This window comes from Talpa europaea (genome assembly GCF_964194135.1).
Source record: "Talpa europaea genome assembly, chromosome: 7".
Taxonomy (NCBI): domain Eukaryota; kingdom Metazoa; phylum Chordata; class Mammalia; order Eulipotyphla; family Talpidae; genus Talpa; species Talpa europaea.
This window is the reverse complement of record NC_140074.1, coordinates 30788566-30815301: the sequence shown is the minus strand read 5'-3', so window position 1 is coordinate 30815301 and position 26736 is coordinate 30788566. Positions and strand designations below refer to the sequence as shown.

At 38.2% G+C, this 26736-nt stretch overlaps 1 protein-coding gene across 11 annotated transcripts in view; it reads right to left on the bottom strand.

Annotated features, from left to right (window-relative positions):
• The window catches only part of PTPRD (protein tyrosine phosphatase receptor type D), a gene marked incomplete at both ends in the record, with an annotated part of 382458 nt that overhangs the window by 40799 nt on the left and 314923 nt on the right, over positions 1-26736 (bottom strand). For all 11 annotated transcript variants that reach the window (XM_084237481.1, XM_084237484.1, XM_084237485.1 and 8 more), the window contains 3 exons: positions 4696-4850; positions 5352-5471; positions 18021-18196. In XM_084237481.1, coding sequence (XP_084093607.1) covers positions 4696-4850; positions 5352-5471; positions 18021-18196 — 451 coding nt within the window. The remainder of the gene's footprint in view (positions 1-4695; positions 4851-5351; positions 5472-18020; positions 18197-26736) is intronic.

Below are 26736 nucleotides of genomic sequence, written 5' to 3'. Positions count from 1 at the left end.
ATATAAAAATTAAAAAAAAAAGACAAATGCTTTAGCTAACAATTCAAAAAAATAGACCTAACTGTAAGACCTGAAACCATAAAACTCCTAGGAGGAAAGACACTGTGCACAAATGGCATATCATTATGTTGTTTACCTGATGAATATAAGTTAGTTGTACTTCAACAAAAATTTAAAAACTAAAAACTTTTGCTCTGTATAGGGTATAATAAGAAAGCCCTCAGAACAAGAGAAAATATTTGTAACTCATATATTTCACGAGGCTACTATTTGGAACTACCTTTGTAACTCAATAAGAAGATATGCAATTGAGTTGAAGAATTAACATGATTTGAATAGACATTTCCCCCCCCAAAAAAATATATATGGTCAATACACATATGAAAACATACTTGATAACAAGTATTTGCAAAGAGGTAGAGAAATGGGGCATTCATATATTGATGCTGGAAACGCAAACTGGTAATGTTATTTTAATTTTTTAAAGATTTATTTATGTACACAAGAACTGGGGTGCAGGCCAGAGGTGTGGGGGATGAGAGAATTCACCAGAGTGGGGAGCAGAACAGGCAGATTGACTGAAATACACTGCTGAGGAAACAGTTGGTGAGTCAGGAGTGGTCTGCTGCAGCATGTGGGTAGCTCCCTGGGTGGGGATCGAACTAGGCAGTCTGTTTCTCCAGTTTGTCTGTTGACACTATATGCTGTGCATGAACTGGCGGAGACCTAGAATTGGTCCTTCCTCCTATAGCTGTTGAATCAGACATTCTCTCCTTTAGAAATGTGGGAGTCCTTAACCTCCTCCTTGACCTTCCAAGGACTCATCTATGCTTATTACACAAGGTAATTCTTAAACTTTTCCTATCATTGATTGAATTTCATTCATAAAGGCTCTTTTTAATCTGGTACATTTACTCATCGACAGAAATTATGGGAAAAACATGAATTTTCTTTTTCTTTCCCTATTCCATCCCATCCTTTTTTTTTTTTTTTTTTGTCACCTATCAGACTTAATAGAAAAACAAAGTGTGAAATATTCCAGACTGGAATTTTACTTGTCCATAAAAAAACCAATGAAGCACCAATACATGCAATAACAAGTGAGCCTTGAAAACATTATGCTAAGTGAAAAAATCCAGCATGATTCTAATCATATGAAATATCCAGAATAGGCAAAATCATAGGAAGAGTGAATATAAATGATTGCTTAGGGCTGGGGAGGGGGAAATGAGAGCCTCTGCTAATGGGTACATTAGTAGAGGCTAGTTTGAAGTAATGAAAATATTCCACTGAACTGCATACTTTGAAATTTTTTTGGCATGTGAATTTTATGGCATTTGAATTCTATCTTAATACAACTGGTATTAGAAAATAAAACTCCTCCTTTTCACAAATCTGTTTGGCAGAAGGGTTGGGTTTGTTACTATTTCTTCACCACAGAGAAAAAAAAATCCAACTACTTCACAAGAGAAATCACATGAAATACAGTTATACATGCCAGAATATTTTTGTGTGATTATTTGCAATATGATCATGGTGATGAGTCCTCTTGTATAACTCAGCTATTGTGGCTTTATGTATATCCCTTCCTATTTATAGATAGACTTTCAACTAGTATTTCTAGAATGCCACAGGAACAGCTGTTATTAGAATGACTTTTCTCTGTCACTATGTCAGGAGAGTTATGCTCTTGAGGTTTAACATACGTGTATCAAAGATTCACACTGGTCAGGATGCTGACAATGGGGACATGACTTCTAAACAAATGCTAAGACTTCTTGCCAGACACCTGAGATTATCTATCTGTGAGCACACATGATTTCCCATAGCTCAGGGTATGCCGTATCTTTCTCTCATTGTTTTGAAGCTGCTAACAAATTTCTTCCACCAACATACCTACTTTTCTGTTGTTTGTTTCAATACACAGCTTCTTTAAAGCCTCAGGCACAGCACTTTCAAACGTCAGCTACGATTAGCTCTGCACATTCATCTTTGTTTCCTTAGTTCTCCTGAATCATCTATATCTCTCAGAGGTGAGTTCAGGTGGCTTAACGTTACATAGTGTGTGTGGGGTGGAGGCAGGGGGTGGTAATATGTAGTTTCTGAAAATAACTCTTTATAGCTATCTTATTTCTCCTATTTGCTGGCAAATTTTACTGCATCCCTCCAAGTAGCTAAGCTATAGCCTATACCTTGTTTATGATCAGCAGAGGGTAAATTGCATTAAAAATTTTATCCATCCATCCATCCATGCTAGTTTTCTGGGACCTCGACTTTCATTTACAGAAATGAACGAGGTGTATTTTAAAATGCAATGCAAATATCATCATGCTTTTTTATCAGCAAACATTTTCACCTTTCCCTAGTTTGCATTCCCATTACTTTACACATAACTGTGTGTATCTATATTGAGATCTCTATTTATATCTGTATGTGTATATATGTGTCTGTTTAAATTGCATTTTTGCCATTAGCTACATGAGGACATTTCCTCAATGAGTCCAAACTTCCTGTTTCCCGACTTTGTGGCCTAACTCCAAATGAAAAAGTTTCATCAGTGATCTCCATAAACAACTCAAATGCATACCAAGCAAAGACACCACATAATCAGGCACAATGTCTCTCAGATGCCTGCAAATAAGTTCACATGACAGAGTACAGCAGATCTTCCAATAACATCATGTCAAATAACATTGATGTTGATGAGGAAAAAAAATCCCATCTGCCACGTAGCTTAGTTTCAAGTTGGGTTTCCAAGAACCTATTGAGAAATTACTTTACAAACTGGTCAAATTAGCATTTACTGATACCAGCAGGTAAGAGAACCAGAAATCTACTTACATGATGCAAAAACATTTGCTGAAATTAATAAAAATAATTTCCAGCGTTTCAGAATCATACAAAAAACTTGCAATATAATGAAAGGTCCTCCAGAGTTATGCAACACTAGATGATAAGGCATGAGGCTAATTATACCCCAACTCCTCAGCTATCAATACTTGAAGCACATCCTGTCTGTAATAACCTCTTATATTTTTTCCCCTTGATCTAACATATTATACTGAATGTTTGGACTGTATGACAGATTAGTCCTTATAACAAAGAAAGTGGGGAGAAGGTGGGTTCAATCAGGAAAAAGGGGACACTGGTATGGTGAAGGATAGATTTGGACTTAGAGGTCAACCTAATATAATATACACACATGTTAATTGCCAAAGATGACCATCTGAAACATTATGGAATGCAATGCTACAGAAAAAAAAAATTATGCCTTGGGGAATACTTTAGGATTTGTAAAATAGTCTGCAAGTAAATGTTATTATTAGTTTTTTTTCTGGGGGGAAAGCTGCTGAAAAAAGAAACATACCACTATTTTGTTTGGGATTTGCCTTGTCATTGTTCAATAATTACCATTGCAGGTAGGGTTTCCTAGGAAAATTATATTACTTTTATTCTGATGTATCCTTTCCACCCAATGCTTTGTAAAAACAGATCATGTTTTTAGAATTGACTAAATAATTCTATATATCATATGGGATGTGAAAGAGAGTTATTATAGGAATGATTTGTGATGCATGCTTTCTTTTCTTTGTTACATAATTTCACACTGCAATCTTATTTATCTGTGTCGGAAGCCATGTTCTCTCATTTTAATTACTCAGGGTACAAAGAATATTAAGAAATTATATTGACTATACATTTATAAATAGGAATAAATGCAATCTAACTATCTTTAGTGATTTGTAAGTAATACTTCAGAGGAATGCAAGAACCTGAAGACATAGGTTGAATATTTAAAAGGTATGAACACTTACATATAGTAGAATCTAAGCGGTGATATGGAGAATATTGTTTTGTAAAAAGGTTGTATCAGCTCATGAGAACTTGTGGAAGAACATCAGATTTTTTTTCTGCATTTCATTTTATGTTCATATTATTCTGGCATGCATTCTTGTTATTCCGAGAATAATGTGTGTGTGTGTGTGTGTGTGTGTGTATAAATGATTTATTTTTTTTAAAGATTTTTATTTACTCTTACAAGAACTGGGGTGTAGGCTAGGGGGATATGGAGTGGTGAGAGGATTCACCGGAGATAGAGTGGGTTGCAGAACAAGTGGATCTACTGAAAGACACTGCTAAGGGGAGCAGCGAGTGAGACAGAAGAGATCTGCTGCACCATGTGGGTGAGGTCCCTGGCCAGGGATGGAACTCATACTGCAGTGGCTGCTGATAAGTTTGACAGCACTGACTTTAACCCCTGTGTCACCAGGGAGGCCCTACATACACACATTTTTTTTAAAGAGAATTCTTTCATATAAAACTTGATCCCAATTTTAAGTCTGAGTCTCCATTCTTTCATATATAAATATATATACACGTGTGTGTGTGTGTCTGTGTATGATCATGTACATACTGAATTTTGTGTTTAGCCATTTTTCCATTTTTGATACAAACATCAACTAGCATGGGCCACTCGGTCACCTACTGTCTCCAGGGCGAATATATATCTATATAAAATCTTTCCTACTATTACTAATACAGGCCTCCACTGACCAAAAAAGGCACCTGTATATTTATAAAGGCATTTACTAGTCCAAGCAGTTGGGGAAAAAAACAGCCTATCAAGAACTACTCAGCTCCTTTCCAGCAAACCTTCTGTTTGTTAGAAAAACAAATGCTCACAGGAGTTCTTACCTGCAGTGTACAACCATCGGGCCTGCATCAGGAGGGTTACAGGTTTTGACTCTTCGTAAGAAAGCTAGAAAAGGTGTAGGGTGCTCTGGAACACCATGATCAGGCCATGCGGTAAATTGGAATTGTCTCACTTCTCTCTTCTCGCTTGAACCATTCTGTGAAGTAGGAACACTGGCTGAAATTCTGCTGTCCAACCTCAGACAGGATGAGCAGTGATATGGAAGGGGTAACAGGGCACACTCTTAATTCCTCCCCTCCCCCCCGTATCTTTTGGGAGGACACACTCTTCGAGATCTAAACTGCAAGCTATTTGTCAATGACAGCCATTTGCTCAGGAAGACAAAACTCTTAGGTAAAAAGCATTACATTTCTCAAGTTTAGCTATGAGGAGAGCTTCAGCTATATTTTCCAGGAGGAACTAGTTCTTCTTCATCTATTCTTCATTTGCTGAGACTTAGTCCAGAGCAGCAGTTCCATATTTACTGATAAATTGCCAGACAAGGAGAAAAATTGCTTAGTGATAATGGGAGAATTATTTCATTCTTCACTGTTGCCAGTAGAATCAAGATTTAAGCAAAACCTGAAGGTATCTGATTTCTCAAAAGCACCTTTCTTTCAATAGTGAGAAAAGGGAGGGGAAAAATAAAAAAGCAAACCTTGTAAAGTGCAAATGTTCGAACACAGTATGTGGCCAGCTCCACGGTGTCCAGCAGTGTCACTTGGACCAGCCCATGGGTTTCTGTGCCTCTGCTGGGCCAATACTGGTCACATTTCACCTAGAAGAAACAAGTGACGTATTCAGGGCAGACGCTCATCAATTTCTCTATTAGCTTTACTTTGAGTTGCTATTGGAGGAAAACAGCTTTTTTCTGCATTTCATTTCATGTTGATCTTTCTCTGGCATGCATTCTTATTATCCCAATGTATGTAAATGACTGCTCTGATGCCAATATAAACCACATTTTTCAAACTGGTAGGAATATGAAGCAGTAACAGATTCAATTTTCCTGGAGAAAAATAAATTGCAGATTGTTGCTGAGTAAAATAAGGAGAGAGGTATTTGAAACTTTAGAGAACTTGAAAAGAAAACACAAATTTATTCTGGGATACATGTTATGAATCGCATCGGGGAGATTACACTCAGGCATTTAAACTACATGGTGACATAGTTAGTGTTCATCCATCAAAGTTTAAAAGGCACAAGCTACTTCATCTTGAGCTATCACAATTTTCAAATATGCTTGTTTAAAGAAAACGAGAAATAATTTGCAAATCTATCAAAGCATAATAAACAACATAGCATATTTAAAATACAAGATAAATGGTATTTGTATCCAAACAAATTAAATCCATAATATCAAGGGGAAAAGAGCTGTTTAATTTTTTTTCCTTTATGAATAGTCTCAGGGGATCATACACTACCAATGCAAAGTTTAAATAATATCTACAACTTCTATGTGGAGTTGAGTAAAAGCACGTAAAAACTATTCAACCCAATTACTTTAACATGCAACAAAGAATAATTCCAAGAGTGCAGTAAGCCTTAAGTTTACTGAATGGGTCCTTTGGGTATTAAAAAAGCATTAAAAAGTGAAAAAGGACAAATATAGTGCTGCATTTTCTAGTAAGGCCATAAATAGATCAGAATACATTTACCCTTATATTTCTGTTTTTTTTTTAATGGGAGTACTTATTAAATAAGACAAATTATATGCATTTCTCCAGGTAAAGAAATCTAGTATAATTCAATATTTAGAAGCAAGCCTTCTACTCACAAAAGAAAGATTCAAAATGTTACAATCTCTGCATTTAGACAAAAGCAATGAGGCATCATTATCGTAGACAACTAGGTGCTTTTTTTTGTCCAATGGAATCACTACACAATTATTTACTTTTATGTTGAATAGAAGGATCAGTTGCACTCTGAAAAATATTGCAATCTTATGTTTCACAGCTATAGCATCTGCTTGTCAAAGGACTCAGCCTCATTCTGTCTAGATATGTACCTTCTAAAAAGGCAGAGGGAGAGGTTTATCCTCTACACAGTTTCCTACACTCTAAAAAGGAGAGTAACATTTTAACATACAGTTATATGATAAAGCAGAGATGGAATTCACAAAATTGACTCCTGTGGTTTTATTTCAACTATGAGACCAAATAAACATTAGCTATTTCATGAAAAATAAACAAAAGTGGCCCGCAGCAAAATAGCAAATTTACACTTACTAAGATATTTTAAATATACTTGCGGCTTTCCTAGATGTATAAAATATTCTTTACTGCTTATTTCTGTAACAGGTTCTAACTCAAAGACAGACAACACAAGGGAAAGACCATTTCTTAAGAACAGTGATGTAGCCTAAATAGGGTTGTGTGCTTCTATGTGTTCTCTGTCCATCTATTAAACCTCAAGTCATGGGCCTCCGTGGTGGCCTAGGGATTAAATGCTATCACCACAAAGGCCTAGAGTTTGATCTCTGATCAAGGAGCTAACCCCCATGGTGCAGCACACCTCTCCTATTTCGCCTGTTGCTCCCCTTAGCAGTGTACTTCAGTCAATCTACCTGCTCTGTTCCCCACTCTGTCTCTGGAGAATCCTCTCATCTTCACCCCCCAAACCTCTAGCCTACACCCCAGTTCTTCTAAGCAAGAATAAAATCCTCTAAAAACTTAAATAAATTAAACAAGTCATCCCTGAATTCACCACAGCAGCTCCACCTAAATAGAGCAAATCACAAAAGCCAAAGGCTCTGATTCAAACCATGAAATAGATGCCAAATTAATGTCCTCTTAATACAAAAGTAACTTTGGAGGCCTCATACTGCAACATTTGACAGAATGCCAGCAATATGCTACATTAAAAAATTGAGAAACTCAAATATTATTTAACCGTTTCAGCTGGTGATGGTAACTCTTTCAAATAAAAACCAAGGGAAAAAAATAAATCACTAGGATAGACACAAAAACAGCAAATCAATTCCTCGAAATTGTAAGGTGAGTGTAATTGTACTTCAAAGTTTGGAAGTGGTTATTCTCAGATTTTTAGAGAGGTAAGATGAAGGAAAGGACTATAGCTCATCCTTCATGTGACCGTTGGAAAAATAAATCACTATTATTTGATCTTCCATCTACAAATCTTCTCCAACCCCAAAATGGAAGAAAAAGTAAATTTATACTAATTATTCTCATACTGGTTGTAATAAGTTTGAAATTGCAACTATTATTGCCCAGCTAGACTCTGATCTCTTTAGAGAAAAACATCACAAAACATTACTAGAAATAGTAAAGGTCATGAAAGCTTTCATTGAAATTTTTAGTCAATTTAAATAAAGCACTTTAATCTTACTCTTATGAAAAAAAAAGTTTAAAAATGTTTTGAACTCACCTACAAAAACTGGAAGTATTTTTTAAAGCACATATATTTCAACATACCTGTTTTCTCTAAGGAAATATTTCACGATGACAGTTTATGAAAAAAAAAGTTACGAAGGTGCACATACACTCATGGGCTCAGCAGGGGGATGAGAAGCGATCCCTGGCTTATCTGAACAGCTACAGCAATTCATTCTTCCCTCAGCACCTTCTCCCCCACCTTACTCTTTGACTAGCCTTCACTGGTTCCATTTGATTTCTGATGACTTAATCTCAGGGATTAGATTTACTGATTAATATTAAGACCTTCATTTTTAGTGATACACTTAACAAATTTCAATGTTGGAGAGCAAGTAAGAAGTGTAGTGAGAAAAGAACACAGGAGAAATGATTCTGCTCATCCTCTCCCCCACCTCACTAGTTCATGCAAGTGAACAGCTCTATTTTCCTCCATTGAAGTGTTTTTTGACGACAGTCCTGTCCCCAACTTATTTTTCTTTTCCTGGAAGTAAATCTCAGAAGGTATTTCTAGACAGGATAACTACTTGTTAGACTTCATGCATAAAGCAGAGTGTTAGTGTTGAGAAGTGCAAGAGGCTGCAGTTTGGGGAAAAAAAAATACACACACACATATATATACATAGACTATAAGGCAGGAGATACTGGATTTGCGTTCTGTTTTTTTTGCCTTTCCGATTTGAATCTTATTGTGGAAGATGGGCAAGTCTTGCTCGTCGACCAGTAACCTACTTCTCTATTTCTAGGATCAAAACCTGAAAGCCCTCATCTTTAAAATGGGAATGAAGGCCTCCATGGTGGCACCCTATCAGATAGTCTCAGCACTATGAAGCTATCACCAGCCACTTTGTCATGAGTTCGATACCCAGCCAGGGAACTATCCACATATGGCACAGCAGACCTCTCCTGACTCGCCCGGTACTCCCCTCAGCAGTATATTTCAGTAGATCCGCTTGTTCTGCTCCCCACTGTGTTGCTGGTGATTCCTCTCACCCCACGCACCTCTGGCCTACACCCCAGTTCTTGTATGCATAAATAAAAATAAATCTTAAAAAAAGGGAATGACACCACCTGTATGACAAGGTTACTACTGTAAGGTTAAAAAATGAAACTAAAACCAATGACTGGCATAAAGAGGCATTTAAGAGGTAATAGCTATTATTAATTACTAGTCAGATTATATGCTCAATTTGGGTGGTTGTTACAAACTAAGTCATTTCAAGTGTGAAAAAAGGAGCATGTTATTATTCCCAGGAGATAGTTACTTAGGACATTCTAGGTGCCACACAAATTATTACTAATGACATAGTTTGAACTTCTGGCAGAATGTGGGGGAGCTATTTCTACCATCACAAAGTAAATACCCTTCTGTGGTAAGCTTTCATTTTTCCATAATTATGGGAAGAACACACTGACCATTGCTAAATGTATGCTATGGAATTTATTTTACTTTCTTACACAGAAAACTATCAAAAGTTGATTGATGGAAGGATAAAACATATTTAGATATATTTGAAAGAAAATTTGTTGCTAGAAATAATGTGGCAGGAGTTGATCCAACAGTTCTGCTGATTGTACATCAGGGAAATGCTGTCCTTCTAGTTCCATTTTACACCACAGGGCTTACCTTGGATGTGCCTGGCAAAAAGTAGGTACTTACCAAAGAGAAGCCAACTTTATAATCAACTATACCATGGTCTAGGTTGGCTTACTTTAAAATTATCTCAGACTTACCAGAAACAAGACCTCCTCAAATTATCAAAGACCTAGTGAGTGTGGCAGCATGGCAAAGCATCAGAACTTTCAATGTAACAAACCAGTACTTCCAAAGTATCACAGTTTCACTGAATACAAAGGCATCTGTCACATAGTACTTTGAAAAGCCAGCCTAGGGCCAGGATATTTAGCCACAGAAGGATTTTGAATGGACAATAAATGATCTGGGAAACCTATAACTGTTACTGAAACTGTTATAGTTTGGGCAGAGGATTCTCCTATAAGGAATGAACAGCAAATATGCTAACCTTACATAGTGCAAATCAAAGTTGTTACTGGGAATATGACAATATTAAAGCTCACTTATCAAAACCCATTCAATAAGGGAGAATGTAATAAAAGGTTTTACTTAAATACTAGGATATATTTTACTGGGCAGAAAAACTATGTGTAGATCAGTTTATTTCTCCAGGTTGTACTATCTCTCTTGGCAGTTTTGAAAAACAGATTTAATACTTGATTTCCACAATAAGGACCAAGATCATCTTAATAATTCCATTGTCTTTTAGCGACAGTGTTCTTATCTGCACTCAATTAATATTTGCTACATCTGTTTTCTTTACCGAGAACCACTTTTTAGTAAAGAATCAGAAGCATAGGAATACCCAATATTAGATCTCTCTAATATATATAATAAAGAATCTACCAATGAAGTATTAGCTTGGCATAAACAAAAGCATGGAAGTTGGAAGATACTATTCCCTAAAACAAAATTATGCACCATAAACCTTCTTAATTGGTCCACTAAACTTCTTACTTTCCAAACCGTTTATTAATCTAAAAGATGATATTCATTTGTGCTAAAGACTGAAACATGAAATATAGATGTCCCTTAATCCAATCCACACACAGAAACCTAATCTCCTATGCTATGATACCAGCAGTGGAGTCTTTGGGGAATGATTAAATCAAAGAGGTGGATCTTCAAGAATGGGGTTAGTGCATGACAGGAGACCACAGTGAGCTCCTTTGCACTGTCTACCATGCCAAGAGTCAATCAGAAGACAGTTGTCTGTGAACCAGGAAAAGGGCTCTCACCAGACATCTAATTTGCCAGCACTTTGACCTTGTCCTTGTCAGTCTCCAGAACTGTAAGAAGTAACTTTCAGTTGTTTATAAGCCATGCAGTCTACAGCATTCTGTTTTGGCCACCTGAATGAACTAAGGCAATGTGTCTGTCAGAAGATAACACAGGGGGATGTACTCAACCTTTCCAATGACTTCTCTCATTAAATCAATAGTCATTACATCTCAACTCTCTGGCATTTTGTTTTAACTAGAGAAAAATGTTTAAATTGCCTCTCTGTCACAGCCATGTAGCGCCCAGATATCAGCTCTTCACACCTGGTTTGGGCTCTTAGTGTTTGCACCTTAGTCCCACTCACTCTGGAATGAGGTTGGGTGTTCCACGTAGCCCTACTGCCACCTCTGCACCTGCCTTGGTTTTCTGAGTGGCTGTCTGTTGGCACAGCAACACTCATGCCACTGTCACTAAGCAATATCATCAAGTGACTTAAAATTTCAATATAAAGATCATTACTGTGTGTCAGTTAGAACTGATGCATTTCAATATTTTAACAATCAGTACATCTATACCAATGCACACCAGTGGAACACCTATCTGGTCTGGACAGAGAGATTAATCCATATATCTCAAAATCTTACGAATGACCCAACCCAGCCTGAGAATGCTATAAGCTGGATGCACTGAATAAGGAAGCCTTTGCATAAAGTCAGCAGCAGTACTTGCCTTTCCTCCTCCCTGTTCAACACCTTATTTAGGAACAGATACCCCCAGATCACTTTAATGGGGCTATTTCAAGTGAGACTCGCTAGGCTACCATTCAAAAAGGGGAGGTGGAGTGGGAAAACAAGATAGGACATCCAGAAAATGAACAAACAGTAAGCAATTGGTGGATTCTTTCTCTTTATCTGACACTGTGTCTACTGACCAGAGAAAACCAAGTGTATGGAAATTTCTAGATAAGGACCCAGAAATCCTTTAGGTTGCCATCATGGGCATCATTCTTTTGGTTGCCAGTGTCCTATTTATATTACATATCCAGCACTTTTCAAAAACTATCCCATACATCATGCAGCCTCCAAAGGCAATGTCTGCTGCCGTTCCTATAGTTGCTTAAGGAAAAAGCAGTTTCTGTTGCCCTAGATAGGCTGCGCTTAAGGCTGCAGTTTGAGAAATTAAATGTTCAAGGCCTTTGGCACTTTCAGTCCCATTTGGAAAAGGACATGGGCCTGGCATTTGGAAAGCATGTGCTCTTCATTAAACTTACCGAACCTTGACAAACCAGAGGGGCCAAGAATTATCTTGCCACTGGCTAAGGTTGGGCCTTCCAAAACCGATAACGACAATGAAAGCAATAACACTGCCATTTATAATCTTCAATGGGATTCTGCCAACTTTTAACCCAAAGGACCTCAAGATTTGAGAAGAATGACAAGATTTGTTTTACTGAAAAATAAGAAAACATTTGACCAAAATCTCCCTTTGGCTGTTTACTGCCAAAAACCTCCCTCTTAGCAACAAAGCCAATGTGAATATGCCTATATCTCAACTTCACTTTGTTGGAAGACATTGACAAAGGTGACATTCAAAGACTGGGGAGGATATAGGAGGAGAAGTAAGTGGCCATTAGATCATAATGCTCTACTAGCCAAATATCAATTCTCTCTATTCCAATTTCCTAAGCTATTAACACAGTGTAGTTAATGCTAGTTCAGTCCCTTTGGCCTCTACAGCATCTAACTTGCGTTCATTAGCACAAACAAAAATTAATGGAGCAAGAATCTTCCCATTCTCAAGCCTAAGATAAACTAAAGTTATGATGCACAAACTATTTGATCTGCTCTGGAAATAAATGCCATCAACTGGTTTGAGGGATTCTTTATTTTGGAATAGAAAATGGGAGTTAGATATTTTAGAAACCAAGTACAAAAGTCCTACCTTCTAATCGTTCACTTGGACGACAGATCAGTGTGGCCCACTGCTCAGTCAAATCATGTACCCCTTGTTGAGTGTCAAAATTTCACTCCTCATGCTCAATATTTATAGCACTAAGAACACCACAATAATAGCCAGTAAGAGAATCTATTCTCCCTGTAAATCTTAAAGGACAATAGAGGCAACAATGAGAGTCACCTAGTGACCATGACAGAAGGCAGACCAATGAGGACAAGTGAAATCCAGATGGCCTTTAATCTGGATTAAACCATTTCAGCTTCCACCACTAATAAAGGCTGCTCAAGAATTTGTGAATCATGAGGTTTTATACATTTCCTGCCTATGCACCTCAAATGGGAAACAAACTAGAGGAGAAACAGCTAAATGCAGACAGAGGAAGGGGAAAGTGGACAATCACCCACTAAATAATAGAGCTTTTTAGCCCAGGAATCACCTTGGCCAATCTTAGCTAACAGAATCCAATTCTTCAAGTGAGGCTGCCAACCATGTGTCCCAGTTGCCCACAAATGACACCCTTGGAGTAGAAATCCTAGCTGTGTACATTTTACTTTCTTACCAGTGCTTCACTTTTTCCGAACTTTTTCCTTCCATGTGGTTGCCCAAACCAATTCATGTGCTTATTGGCATGTTATGAAACATGGAAACAATTAGAGACCACATTCTAGGGCACAAGAATGACTTGCTACAGAATCAATGAACTACACAGAACTTGAGAAGATCTGGCAAGAAAGATGGAAACTGTGGAATAAAACCCACTAACAGTATCTCATGTCACACAGTACATTCTAGAAGGCCTTAAATTAATTGTGTGTATTTTCAGGCAGCACTCAGATGTTACCTTTAAGGTTCTAGGTCTTAGCCTTTAGTTTCTCTGTATATCCTAATGAAATTGATAAAAATATTCAACTTATGCATATTCCTTCTGGGTTAATAACTGAATATATACCCAGTTGAAAACAGTTATCTTTGTTAAGTTTGGGATTCTTTCAAGGGCACCTTTGAGAGGGAGTAATAAATAGCTCTTAAACAGCAACGAATCTAAGTTTTCAGAAGCTCGCCTATTCAAATGCTCAGAATGGTCAATTCTCTCACAAAAGGCCAAAAAATTTCAAACACATGCTAATGAACCCTGTTGCCTTTTGCTTGAGTATGTTGTTCTAACTCAGCAAAAGTTACAAGAACTACTGCTTTATCAACCATCCGAGAATAAAGAGCTCTGAGTTAGCCAGACTTAGGCAAAACAGAACGCTGGAAAGCAGAGAAGATGGTTCCTGAGGGGAGAATTTCCTGGCATCATCAATTTTTAAGAAGGGGGAGAGAGAATGCAAAAGGAACCAAAAGGGAAATGTGATGTCACAAATATATTATCCTTCATGACAGTTGTTACTACATGTAGTTTAATGCCCTATTACTCACTTATATTGTATTGCTTCATAGGATTGCAGTGAACACAGCACTCAGACTATTCTATTGGCTCTTTGCTAGACTGATTAACAAGCGCCATAAGTCAAGTCTTCTAGAGATTTTGCCTTGGAGAAAGGCAAGGTCAGGGGAGTCCCATGTTCTAGCTACACTCTCCTCTTGACCACAATAGATGTGCTACTCTGGGAACAGTGGCAGACTTTACCAGGTACAATGGCTCTATGAGCTTAGTCAGTATTCATTGTCAAATACAGAGAAACAGGTATGTTTCATCTGGGAACAAAATGTTATTTGGCTATCAGTTCTAATTGTCGCAATGAAGACTCCAAAATCCCTCAACCAAACTATGATATGTGATCCTCAAAGAGCCACATTCTTCATCTCAGTGAAAACCCCTAATAATCCTTCTGTGTAATCAAAAAAGGAGAAATGTGACTTTGAAGTCTAGTCATTGTCACATGGCAAAGATGTGGTAAACTTGGGATCTAACCCCACACATTTGAATGCAAGATGCTCCCCCTTCTCTCTCATGAAGTCACTCCTAGCCAGGCGTGTGTGATTTCATGCTACCTTCTATTCTCTTTCCCTCTCTTTTTTTCTTCCCCACCTCAAATCTCCAGTTAGTAGGTATTTCTGCATACATCTAATATACTAGAGTGTTTACACACATTTTTTCTTTTTTTTAAAGATTTTTATTTATTTATTCATTCATTCATTCATTCATTCATTCACTCATTCAATCACTGGGTACAGTCAGAAGCACGGGAGGGTGAGAGAATTCACCAGAGCCAGAGCAGGGAGCAGAGCAGGCAGAAGGACGGAAGTACACGCTGAGGGGAGCAGCGGGCGGCAGGAGAGGTCTGCGCGCCATGTGGGACCCTCCTCTGGTGGCCGGGGAGCAGCCGGGGATTGAATCGGCGCTGCAGAGGCTGTGGGCAGCTTCACAACCCAGCGCTCAACCGCTGCGCCACCGGGGAGGCCCTACACACATTTTTTTTCTATATACCAAGGGGATGAATATTATTTCAGGAATCTGAGCCTGAATCAAAATAATGAAATTACAGAATTCAGCCCTTGGAGAGGTGATTTGTTTAAATTACTTGGACCGCCTTCCTTTATGAGGGCAACTGCAGGCAGTTCCTAAGTAAAGGCAGGTTAGTTCACATGTCTACTTCGACAAGGTGGCTGCTGGGAATTGAGAATTCATTGAGTCCCAGGTCAGCCCACATAATAATCCACAAAGTGCTTTAAGTGTGGAGCTATTATTTCAGTCACAACTAACCACTGTATATAACATTGTTTTTATAGTGAAACTCAATCCAAGTGTTTGCATGAGGATCCAGGAATGTTTTCTCTTTCCTCCCTGAAACTTTAGGTGAAAGGGTAATTGCATAGGGAGAAAGTGAGGTGGGAGGGTGTGAGGGAGGAAGATGGAAGAGCGGGTGAATCATGTGGGGGTCCACTGCTCTGTTAGAACTCTCTATTGCCTTTGGCCATTTATTCACAAGTGTTCTAGACTGAGAGACAAAGGACTTCTGAGCCTGAAAGGTCAGAGCTCATTTGTATGATGAGATGGTTCATGGCTGAGACTCCTCAAAATTGGCTGATGCAGGTCATCACAAGTTTGGGTACAGGCTGAATCACCCCAGAATAAAAATCACAAGACAGCCATTTCATTGGCTTCTCTCAGCCATTTAACAAAGGAGAAAGCTAACTTGCATCAGCAAAGAGTAATTAATGAAGGGAGCACACAGAGGTTCATTTAGTAACTTCCAAATAAGTTCCCGTGTCTGAGGTGGGGGGAAAGGTAGCCTGCAACATAAAGATAAACTGTAGGTATTTAAGTCACAATGCCTTCCGCCAAGAACTGCTCATTACCATCAGATGTTGCAGTGGCACTGGGGCCAGTACAACTAACTTTATTATTAGAAGCAATTAGGAAGAAAAGGGGCCGGATTTCATTTGGTTATTTCAAAATAAGTTTCTGTGCATGGTTTAATGAAGGCCTGCAGTGTCAAGATAAAATGTGTGTTTTACCGAACACAGCTTTTGCAAATGACTTCTTGTTACCAGCTGGTATCTCCAGGCAGAGAGGTCTGAGAAGGTTGGAATTATGCGCATGCCATAATACTTCAGCTGTCTCAGCTTCACAGGAGTATTAACGGGCAGTATGGTCTAGTGGTTAAGAACATGTACTCTGAAGCCAGATTGTCTATCTTCAAACCTTAATTCTTACCTTTGTAATTGAATGCCTTTGGGTGACCTTCTGGATTGTTCTAGGCATCAGTTTACTCATTTGTAAGTGGAGATCATAGACTGTTTATCTTGTGGGGTTGTGAAATATCGAGGCATCTAATATACGTTAGATAGTGTTATAATTATTGGCCACTAAATCCAAGAATCATTTGGATGTGGGGGAGTGTTTCTGTTTTTTTTTTTTCTTTTTTTTTTAAGAAAAGGCTTGCTTAATGGAGGAAACCTTGAGTCCATATGTAGAATAGATCTATTTATGTCTTTTCAATGATCTTGCTTGTAGAGTCTGAAACAGATACCTGTCTTCAATCATGACAGTATTTATGCCAATTAATTTTAAACAATATTTCAATATTTCTGTGGACTTCACAGAATTTTTGTTTTGAAAAGATCTAATTGCTTCCTCCATTTACTAAGCTAGATGTATAACTTATCTTTTGATTTCTCACCTTTAAATAAACATCTGAGACTTTCGTATTTCCCTAAATCTGAGCTTCTCCCTTATAAAGCTCCTGCTGCCTCAACTTTTCTCTCATGTGCATATGTAGTATAAGACAACCTGCCATGTATTGAGCTTAGAAGGACATTTAAATAGCACAATAACTGGGACTTGGACTTTGACTATTTTTTAATATTAGAGACCATGTGCTGTGAAAGGGACCTTTCAGTGGTAGACTCAAGTTCTGACTCAAGTGTCCCAATCTGCTGTCACAGTGCTTTCTTCAGTGATTTTTTTCAGATTTCTAAACCAAATACTCAAGGTTAAAGATTTATTTTTATCAGATGGCTACAATATTTACACATTCACTTGGTGATATGGCACAATCCTTACCCATTATGTTTTAGTTTTGCAAATCAATGGCATTTAGCCAATGTGCCATGCACCATAATATTGGACCCATATGATGAATAAAACTCCTTTCTTGGACCTTAATAAGCAATGACTCCACTATTAAAATCTATTCATTTTGGAAAAGTCAAAACTAGCAAAATGCCCTCGACACATTTATATGTTTTCTCAGCTGTGTATTAAGTCACATCATTTTTTCTGGCTGCCCTGACTTAATTCATGCTAATTTGAATAATTTAAGTAAGAGGCTGCTTCACAACATTTTAAGTCTAACACTATAGACTATGAAAATGAACAGTTGAAAATACTGGGTATTACCTATTGGTGGGATTCTTTCCCAGAGTCTGTATGTTCCTGTTCACTCTGAGTTTTAGAAAAAGATTCAAACTAGTATTTATTTTCTCGATGTCAACTTCCTTGAATATGACTTTTTCTTTGGGAAATCACAAATATATCATGAGAAAATTTCCTTTTTGAAATGTACAGAAGAATGTGAAAGAATGGTCTAATCAGAGTAGTTGATGCCTGTCTACAATTAGAGTCTGTGAGAAAGGCCTTAGGGAAAGGTTAGATTCTGAACAACAGAAAAGCTGCAACATAGGGATTGCCCAAGGGAAGATTTTTAAAAGAGAGGACATGGATGTTTATTCTTACCCTGGACCGTTCTTCTAGTTTGGTCATCATAACGACCGTAGCACTTCGCTGTTCCCATATCATTCTCCAAAAGTCCCCGAATGTTTCAGGGAGAGATCCCTGTGTGGCGATATAGGCATTTTGTTTCCTATAGCCATCTATATAATTGGCATTCACATAGTCACTTCCTGGGATGCCTGTAAGACAAGAAGAGTGATTCAAGGAGGTGAATGCATTATAAGAGAAAACAGTCTGAGGAAAAGCCTAGTGACAATGTTATATTCGGGTTCCACATTATGTTAGAGGAATTTCACAATACGTTGAAGTATGGTTTTAAAGAGGCATGATCAGGATCATCATATTAAAGAAATGCAAGGTTTGAGGTGTTGGGGTATTTGTAATATATGATAAATTACCAAAGGAATGAAAATACAACCAGGGGTCCACAGAATGCCTTTTCGCTCACATGTTGCCTGGTTTTTTTAATTGCATCAGCCAAATCTAGCTTGCAGAGGAGGATAAATACTTATCTGGTCACAATCTTCACTCATGTTCTTCCTCAACACCAGACAAAAACTGAATAAAATAACGCTTGAGTCTGCAAATGCAATTTAGGATGGAAGAGTGAAAAGGGTTTTGCCCATTTAGTTAACAGAGAAGTCATATATAAACTCATCTAATACAACTCTGGGAATATCTTTCACAAAGAGGAAACTGGGGTACACCGAGATTCAAAACCATGCTCACTGGTAGAGTGCCATTCATCCTTAGGCAGTCTATCCACAAAGTCTGTGTCTTCACCTCTGCAGAATAAAGCTGATTTCAATCTCCTGTGGTTACTTCATACAGGAACCTCTCCTTGGCTTATGCAATCACTACCTAATTGGTTTTCTAACTTCTACTTTTGTCCTTGGATCCAGCATGAGACCAATTTAAAAAAAAAAAAAAAACATATTTCAGACACTGTAACTTCTCTTGCTCAAACCCAACAATGGCTTCCCCATATACTTCAAACCCAATCTCTCAACAATCTCAGTGCACTCGCCTCCTTGCCTTCTACACTCCAGCCATTAGCCTGCCTCAGTTGGCAGGGGACATCACTCTCCCACCACCCCACACCCAAGAACACAGTCTCTTCAGAATAAAACACTCAGCTTCCATTCAGATGGTCTGTCCTTGGTAGTCTGGCATTTCAGATCTCCTCTGACAGTCTACTTATTGTGTGTCCTTGAAATATATTTAATTGTGAACTTGCTTATTGCCTATTTTGACTCTAGACCATGTCTCTCTTATTCACTTTTGCTATCCCTGGTGACAGAAAGTGTAAGTATTGTACACCAGTTCCAATGTTTAATAAGTAGCAGAGATAGAATTGAATGCAGATAGTCTGATTGAAAGTCTAATTTTCCTTCATCATGATGCCGTAAAGTTTGAATTTCTTCCTGAGACAGTGCCCAAATGATTAAAGAAATGCAAGCTATTTCAGATGCAGAAGGGCAAGATCTTACAGCCTGGCAAAGGAAAAGCAGTAATTGAGGATAAGAGTTTCCTGTGAGAATCTAAAGAGAAGTTTAGGTTTATGCTGTTTAGACTCAACTTTTCAGTTCTGAAGGATGTAACTACAGAGAGACAGACTTCATCTCCAATCTAATAAAGCATTTTCCAATTTCCAGATTCAAAAGGGGAAATGATTTCCTTGGGAGGTATAAGTTGTGTATCCCAAGAGCAGAATAAGCACTTTACAGAGATACTAGTATGACAGAGAAGTAGCAACATAACCTCTACACGGCCCCTTCTTGCCCTGGGAAAATATGAGGGCTATATTAATTTTTGAGGGAAAAAAAGAACAGTTTCTTTATAATGGGACATATGTTCCCAAGCTAAAATTTTCATATTTCACTGATTGCCACTTGCAATTACTTTGACTGTTTTTCTGATTCCAGTTGTAAAACTGATCCACTCAAGTAAAGTAATGAAACTCAGATGGAAACCAGTGGGCCCGGAGATGAACACAGGGATATGCAATACCACCAGCATTAGTGAAAAGTCTTTTGAGCAGAAACTGAAATGCACGGTTGGTTGTAACATTATTCATCTATTACAGCTACTCAGAAAGCAGTTGGGGTTCTGGCAGCCCTTTGTTGATAAAGATCCTATTCTTCCCTGACACCAAATTACTGTAGATTCAAAGGATAGTTTAAATAAAGTCCTCAGGTTACAGTCACTGAGAAGCATGCACATCTACATGTCCACAGGATTTGGTTCAGAGCCAGCAATGGATCTATTTTATAACACAGGAAAAACCTACTTTCAAAATTCCAATTTATCATAATAACAATATGAAAGCATTTTTTTTTTTTAAAGATTCTGAATAAGGCCCTTACTCAGTTACTGTCATACAGAAAACTTTTTTCCCAAGAAAATTCAAAATGGAGCTTCTGGGTTAATGACTCAGAAAATGCATCCACTGGGCACCCAGCCATTCCTCCTTATCAAGGAAAACAAATGTGTCTGAACAACGTGTCTGAGGACAGATGAGATGGATGTGAGACTTGTATCTAAAGGAAGCAAGTCAGACCCATTCAACTCTCTGACATAAATTACGGTCAGTTATTATGTAATGAATTTCTATTTTCAGGTATTGTCCAACTTTGAATAACAACTTATTATTTTTTAGGGGGAATGGGTTACTACTGAATAATGATTGCACTTCCCAGTGATAAAAATACAAAAATATTGCTTAAAAGTAGTAGGCATTGGGGATCCATACTGTATCACCAAATACTTTAAGAATTGGGGACGTGGGCCTCTCTGGTGGCGCAAGGGGTTAAGATGCAACCGATGAAGCTGTCAGAGTCATCTGCAACAAGAGTTTGATATCCAGCCAGCCAGGGAACAACCCACATGTCACAGCAGACCTCTCCTGTCTCTCCCGCTGCTCCTCTCAGCAGTGTACTTCTGTCAGTCTGCCTGTTCTGTTCCCTACTCTGCCTCTGGTGAATCCTCTCAACCCCCGGCACCTCTGGCCTGTACCCCAGCTCTTATATGCATAAATAATCTTTTAAAAAAATAATTTGGGACATGATTTTTTTACAAAGAAGAGAACTGAAAACATAACAAAAAGTCAATAATGAATAGAACTAATTCTTAGGTTAATGTTATATCCTAAAAATAATGCTGAGACTCCTTTTGCATGTTGACACTTGTTTACAAGGCAGTAGTAATGGTAATAATAGCCTCCTCCTGGGACATTTCTTTACTCACTCTGAACAAAACATATTTCAGGTAACTTTTCTCTTACAATGTTCTTTGCGGTAGAGAGGTGTGAGGGTGGGCATGTCTTAGAAGCTTAAGATTTAAAGGTGCCCTGTGTTTACAAAACCTATGCATGAAGATACATAACCTACGTAGAAAGATGAAGGAGAAAAGATTTTAGAAAGGATGGTTGTTTGTTAACTCTGAAAAAATATCACCTGCTAGCTTTCCAAAATTTTAGGTGCCATGTACCTTACCAGTAGCTTTTGATTATGTTTCTGTGGACAATCTGGATAGACAATATTCTTTCACTTTTTTTGAGTGACCTCCAAGTAATGCATATTCATTTATTTACTTTTAAATTTCCTGCCTTATCCAGAAAATGATTTGCATGGGCTAATGCAGCACTAATCAGAGTACACTATTAAGCCAAGAAAAGTGTGTGAAAAATAATTGAATTTGTATGGGACTTCGCTAACTCAAAATCTAACTTAGAATGCAGTTACTGAAGGAACATATTACCATAAATTAGCTGATTGCTTTTATTTTGTGGATTCAAGGAGACCTTAGCCCATACTATGATGACAGTGCTACCCCTCAGCAAGGACAGCACATACTAAAATGACAAGAACAAAACAAAAATGTCTCATTATTGCCAAATCTTAAAAAATGGCTTATTGAAGGAATTGTTTCTTGGAGTCAATTAGTCTTTTTTTTTTTTTAGATTTATTTATGCATACAAGAGCTGGGGTATAGGCCAAAGATGGGTGTGTGTGTGTGTGTGTGTGTGTGTGTGTGTGTGTGTGAGAGAGAGAGAATTCACCAGAGAGAGAGTGGGGAACAGAACAGGCAGACTGACTGAAACACACTGCTGAGGGGAGCAGGGGGCAAATCAGGAGAGGTCAGCTGCGCCATGTGGGTTGCTCCTTGGGCGGGGATCAAACTCATGCTGCAGAGGCTGTGGATTGCTTCATAGTGCGGTGCTTAACCCCCTGAGCCAACAGGGAGGCCCTCAATTAGTCTTAACATCATTGTTCAAGAATAGTGTAGCTCTAATAGCTTGCTCTTTCCTATGAATTCATGGTTTTACATTTACATTTATAGAAGTAAGCATTCAGGATTTTCCATTTGTACTCTCTGATTAATACTCACATAAACTGTTCTAACACCAGTAATAATTGCTTTTCTTTCTCAGTCAACCTTTAAGTGAGAAAACTGAGGCTAGAACTTGGCTTCCCATCATAGCAGTATGCCCCATTCGTGTGGTAGTGTGCTTCATCAGCTCATGGTCTATTTTTCTTGTGGTGCTTAAAATTACTATTTTAGTTCTTTATACTGGGTCTTTGTGCTTTGGGCAATCTAAACATGGAGGTGTAAAACTCAAGTTTTTAGTGTCACATGCACACCAAGTGACAGCAAATCGTTATTCAAACAAACAATTTTAGGTTCTTTTACTAGTTGGTCATACTTATCCCTTTGAGAAGAAAAATAAACCAGGGTGTGGACTTTGGACACCACTGTTCTTTTAATCCTCTGCAAAACTCTGGAAATATTATCATAAAGTCCAGATGCAATGGCAATGCTTTTTTTCTCCAACTCTGTACCGGGCTAACAGCACAGGATTTTGTGAGGTTGCTTCATGTGTTTCAATCCTCATGGAAGAACAAGTCTTAGGAAGATAAGACTGCTGTTCGAAAGAATACCCATGACAAAGTTACTGAGGAATCCTTTAAGACACTCAAAGCATGTTGAAATGTCAGTGAACATACTCTCTAAGCTATTTTCTCATAACTAGGATGAAATAAATTTTATTCCTATTAATTTGAGGAGCACTAATTGGGTCATGTGTGTGTATAAAAGAAAAGAAAAACAAAAACAACTTGCTTTGCATTTGTTTTTTTTAGGTCAATAGATTAATTTGATTTGAAAATATTGTCCTTGTTGAAAGAGTGTTTGTGATTACAAAAGGTTTATCCAAAAAGTCTCATACATAGATGTTAAGGGGAAAAGGAAGGCACCAAAATCACACATGCAATATTTTCCTAACGTGAAATTAAGTGATCATAAGGGAAATAAGATTGCTTCAGGGAAAGGCACATAGATCTTCTAAAGATTTGGGACAAAACTCAGCACTTGCAAAGAATTTAGAGAAATTGACCCGGAAACCAGGATTCTTGTCTAGAGCTGCTGTAGTTTGCTCTTTGACATTTGGACAGTTATTCAACTTGTCCGGAGCTCTGATTGCTTATCGGCTAAACAAGGCATGTTGGACAAATTGATTCCCTCGAGTCCTTTTGAGTTCTAAAATAAGATGTCTCTCTGTGGTATTCTTAACCTTGTATTCAGAATCTCCCGTGAAGTTATTTTAAGATAAAAAGAGGCTTTGTGTTTCTCAGATTAGGTAGGAACATGCTCTGATGCTCCCTCTTTCAAGCTGATTGCTATTGCTCCTACCTCTGATGTGCTGAGATGAGATTTTGGGTGAGACTGATATTTCAAATCTTGATTAGAACCTGGTGTGGCAAAAATAAAGAAATCAAGAGCAAAAGGAGGTGGTGGGACTAGGCAAGTAGGCGGTCAGTTCATGGGAAGGAAAGCTCTCTGTGGTTTGTGGAGGTGATAACGAGTTAGAGAAGCATTAGCGGGGATGACCAAATTCTACCCATGAGTCCCACAGACAAAGTGCTGTTTCACTACAGGGCTGCAGGGGGACCTTCACCTGTGTGGCTGACTCTGCTCCAACTCACAGTGTGGCATCAAAACCCAGGTACTTCTATTTCCTTTCACTCCTTCAGCTCTTTAGTCAAATTGGTGTCGAAAAGAAATTGTTCAGTTGGTAAACCAGTTTATTCCCTGTGTTAAGATAAGTCCTCAAGACCCAGTAGAGCACAAAAGCTGCCTTTTATTTAGTAAGTAATGTTTCTGCCTCCACTTCAATACACAAATCAAAAACATCCAACAATGAATTACTGGTTAGGGATTACGTTGCGATTTTTATGTTCATTTTGTCTGCTGACAACTGCAAAACTAGAGAACAGGAAATGGAAAAGTGAGATCTACTAAGAATTTACAAGTAAATGCATTTAAGTCCAAAGGACACAGCCTTTTCCCTTCACTTCCACTATGGAAGCCACCTAGGACCATATCTGAACCTGCAACTTAGCAGAGAAAACAAATGCTTCTTGTAAAGGCACAGGGCTTTTTATTATCTGCCCTGGTAACTGCAGTTTGGCAAGTTGCCTTTCACATTTCCACAGCACACGGGGCCTTTTTTTTCCCCGAAGCATGCCTTGTTGTTTGGACACTGCAGCTCATTACCACAAGGCGAAAATAGGGGTGTGGGTTGGTGCAACAAGTTTGTGAACCCATGACTCACTGTTCTAAGTCCTCTTCTCCTAGGCTTTCTATACGGTTTTCCACCATTATCTGAAAGCAGAGCTTTTCCACTTAATATGAATTGGAAGGTTATATTTTGGATCTGGGAACTCTGAAAAATATTGCATATAAATAAATGGTAACAGTGTTCCCAGATTCCAAAAATAACCTATCAGATCATACTAAATAGGAATGCTCTACTTTTGGAGAGTGGAAGAAACCGGTATCAGACTGCTGAAGAGGCTGGGTTTTGAGAGAGGCAAGAGGGGAGGGTGTGGGTGATTGAAGTGTCTTTCAGTGCATTCCAAGATTAGCTACGTGTTAGGAATTATCAGCACCTGATAGAGGTGAGAGTTAGGGAGCACTTTGCCTGGAAATAAAGCAGAGCTTTGGCTGTAGCATGCCTTTCAGTTGTATCCCAGAGTTGTGGTCTATTTACCTTTTATCTGTTAGTATGAAATTATTGGATTTTATGCCACAAAGCAGTAGTCAGAATCAAACATGGATCATGAGGACTTCACTCAGGAGGAAACAGAGTCCAGGGCTCCTGGGCATATCACAATATGTGAGCACCATTAGCATAATATCCTTACCCCCACAACCCTGTGTAATCCAAATGTGTCAGTGTATTTGAAATTTCTACAATATCAGTGGATATTAATCATCCTTATGATGAACACAATAAACAGAAATGAAGCCTACTCATTTCAAAAGACTGCACTGGTGAAGTCATTCCAAACCTGGAAGATCCCTTTTCATTTTCTGCATTTTAAAAAATTAATAGAGAAGACAAAACTTCCCTGCAATGTACAACCTGCACCTACATTCTAACCACAGAGCCAAAGATGATGTACGTTTCTCTATAGGCTTAGAGTATGAAGTATAGATTCATTAGTGCAATCTGCATAGATGTACAATAAAAAATGAAAAAAAAAAAACGCCACAATCACTATAAGTGAACTGAAGACAATGAAGATAAAAATAAACTCACAAGGTTTTCTGATTTACTCTTTGATTACCTTCCCCAGGAATGACAGCAAAGACAAGAACACAACTAGCAATCCCTTAGGAATTCCTTTTCTTTTTACCAGGCTTGAAAGAACACAGGTGACAGCTGAGGTAGGAACTTGGTGAGGGGGGCAGATTCCCCTGGTCCTTACTCAGCTGCATGCAGGAGAAAGATGCAATTTAAATAGCCTTCATTAGTCTTTACTCAGGCTGTAAGCCACTTGTGAAACTGTTTCAAGTTTCCAGAGGCTAAGCCCCACCTAGCTTTCTATTTAAGACGAATAAGCTATATAAATTTCTATATTGCACCTCAAAGAAGATGCTTTCATTTATTAAAACAAAGGATCTACCTAAAATAAAAGGATCAAATTTTGTCAAGCTTCTAAACAATTCCCTGCAAAGTGAAAGACTACACAAATGCTCAAGAAACAGTACTAAGTCAGTGACTGATGCTCTGAAAAATGTGGGCACAAATGAACCTAAGCAATAATTGGATGGAACTTAGGAAAAAAAAATATTATTTTCCCCCACATGGGTCACAGAGTCTAACAAACTTCCTTGAGTCTTTGAAAAGAATCTCAGAAGCAAAACGAACAAGTACCAGGCAGGTCCCCACAAAGGTATGAGAGAGGCAGAGACAGCAAGACAGTGAGTGAGTGCAAGACAGTGAGCAAGAGAACCAAGAAGGAAGGATCCCATTTACTGTGGGACAGAGCGCATGGCAGCTACTGCAGGAACTCTTTACTAGGGAAAAGTTTTAATCTTTGATGTCAGAGCTCATATGGAATATTTATAGTCATTACAATGTACTTTAACATTTTATGATAAAATGTTGCATAGATGATATTAACTTTATGTTCGTTAGTTTTGTTTTCATTTCCTGAAAATTTATCAGACATGTCTTATAAAAGAAGATAATTTGCAGCATGGGTAGGATGTGAAATTAAAGACTGTGTTATACCACATACTGATAGCAGTTTCAAATGATTCTCTAGTTAGCATTGAACACTGCTGAAGAGAAGCTAAGCCAAGACTTAAACAGAACTCTAGTGTGGTGATGAATGGCGACCTGCCATGAAAGGGGGATAGCAGTAGTTTT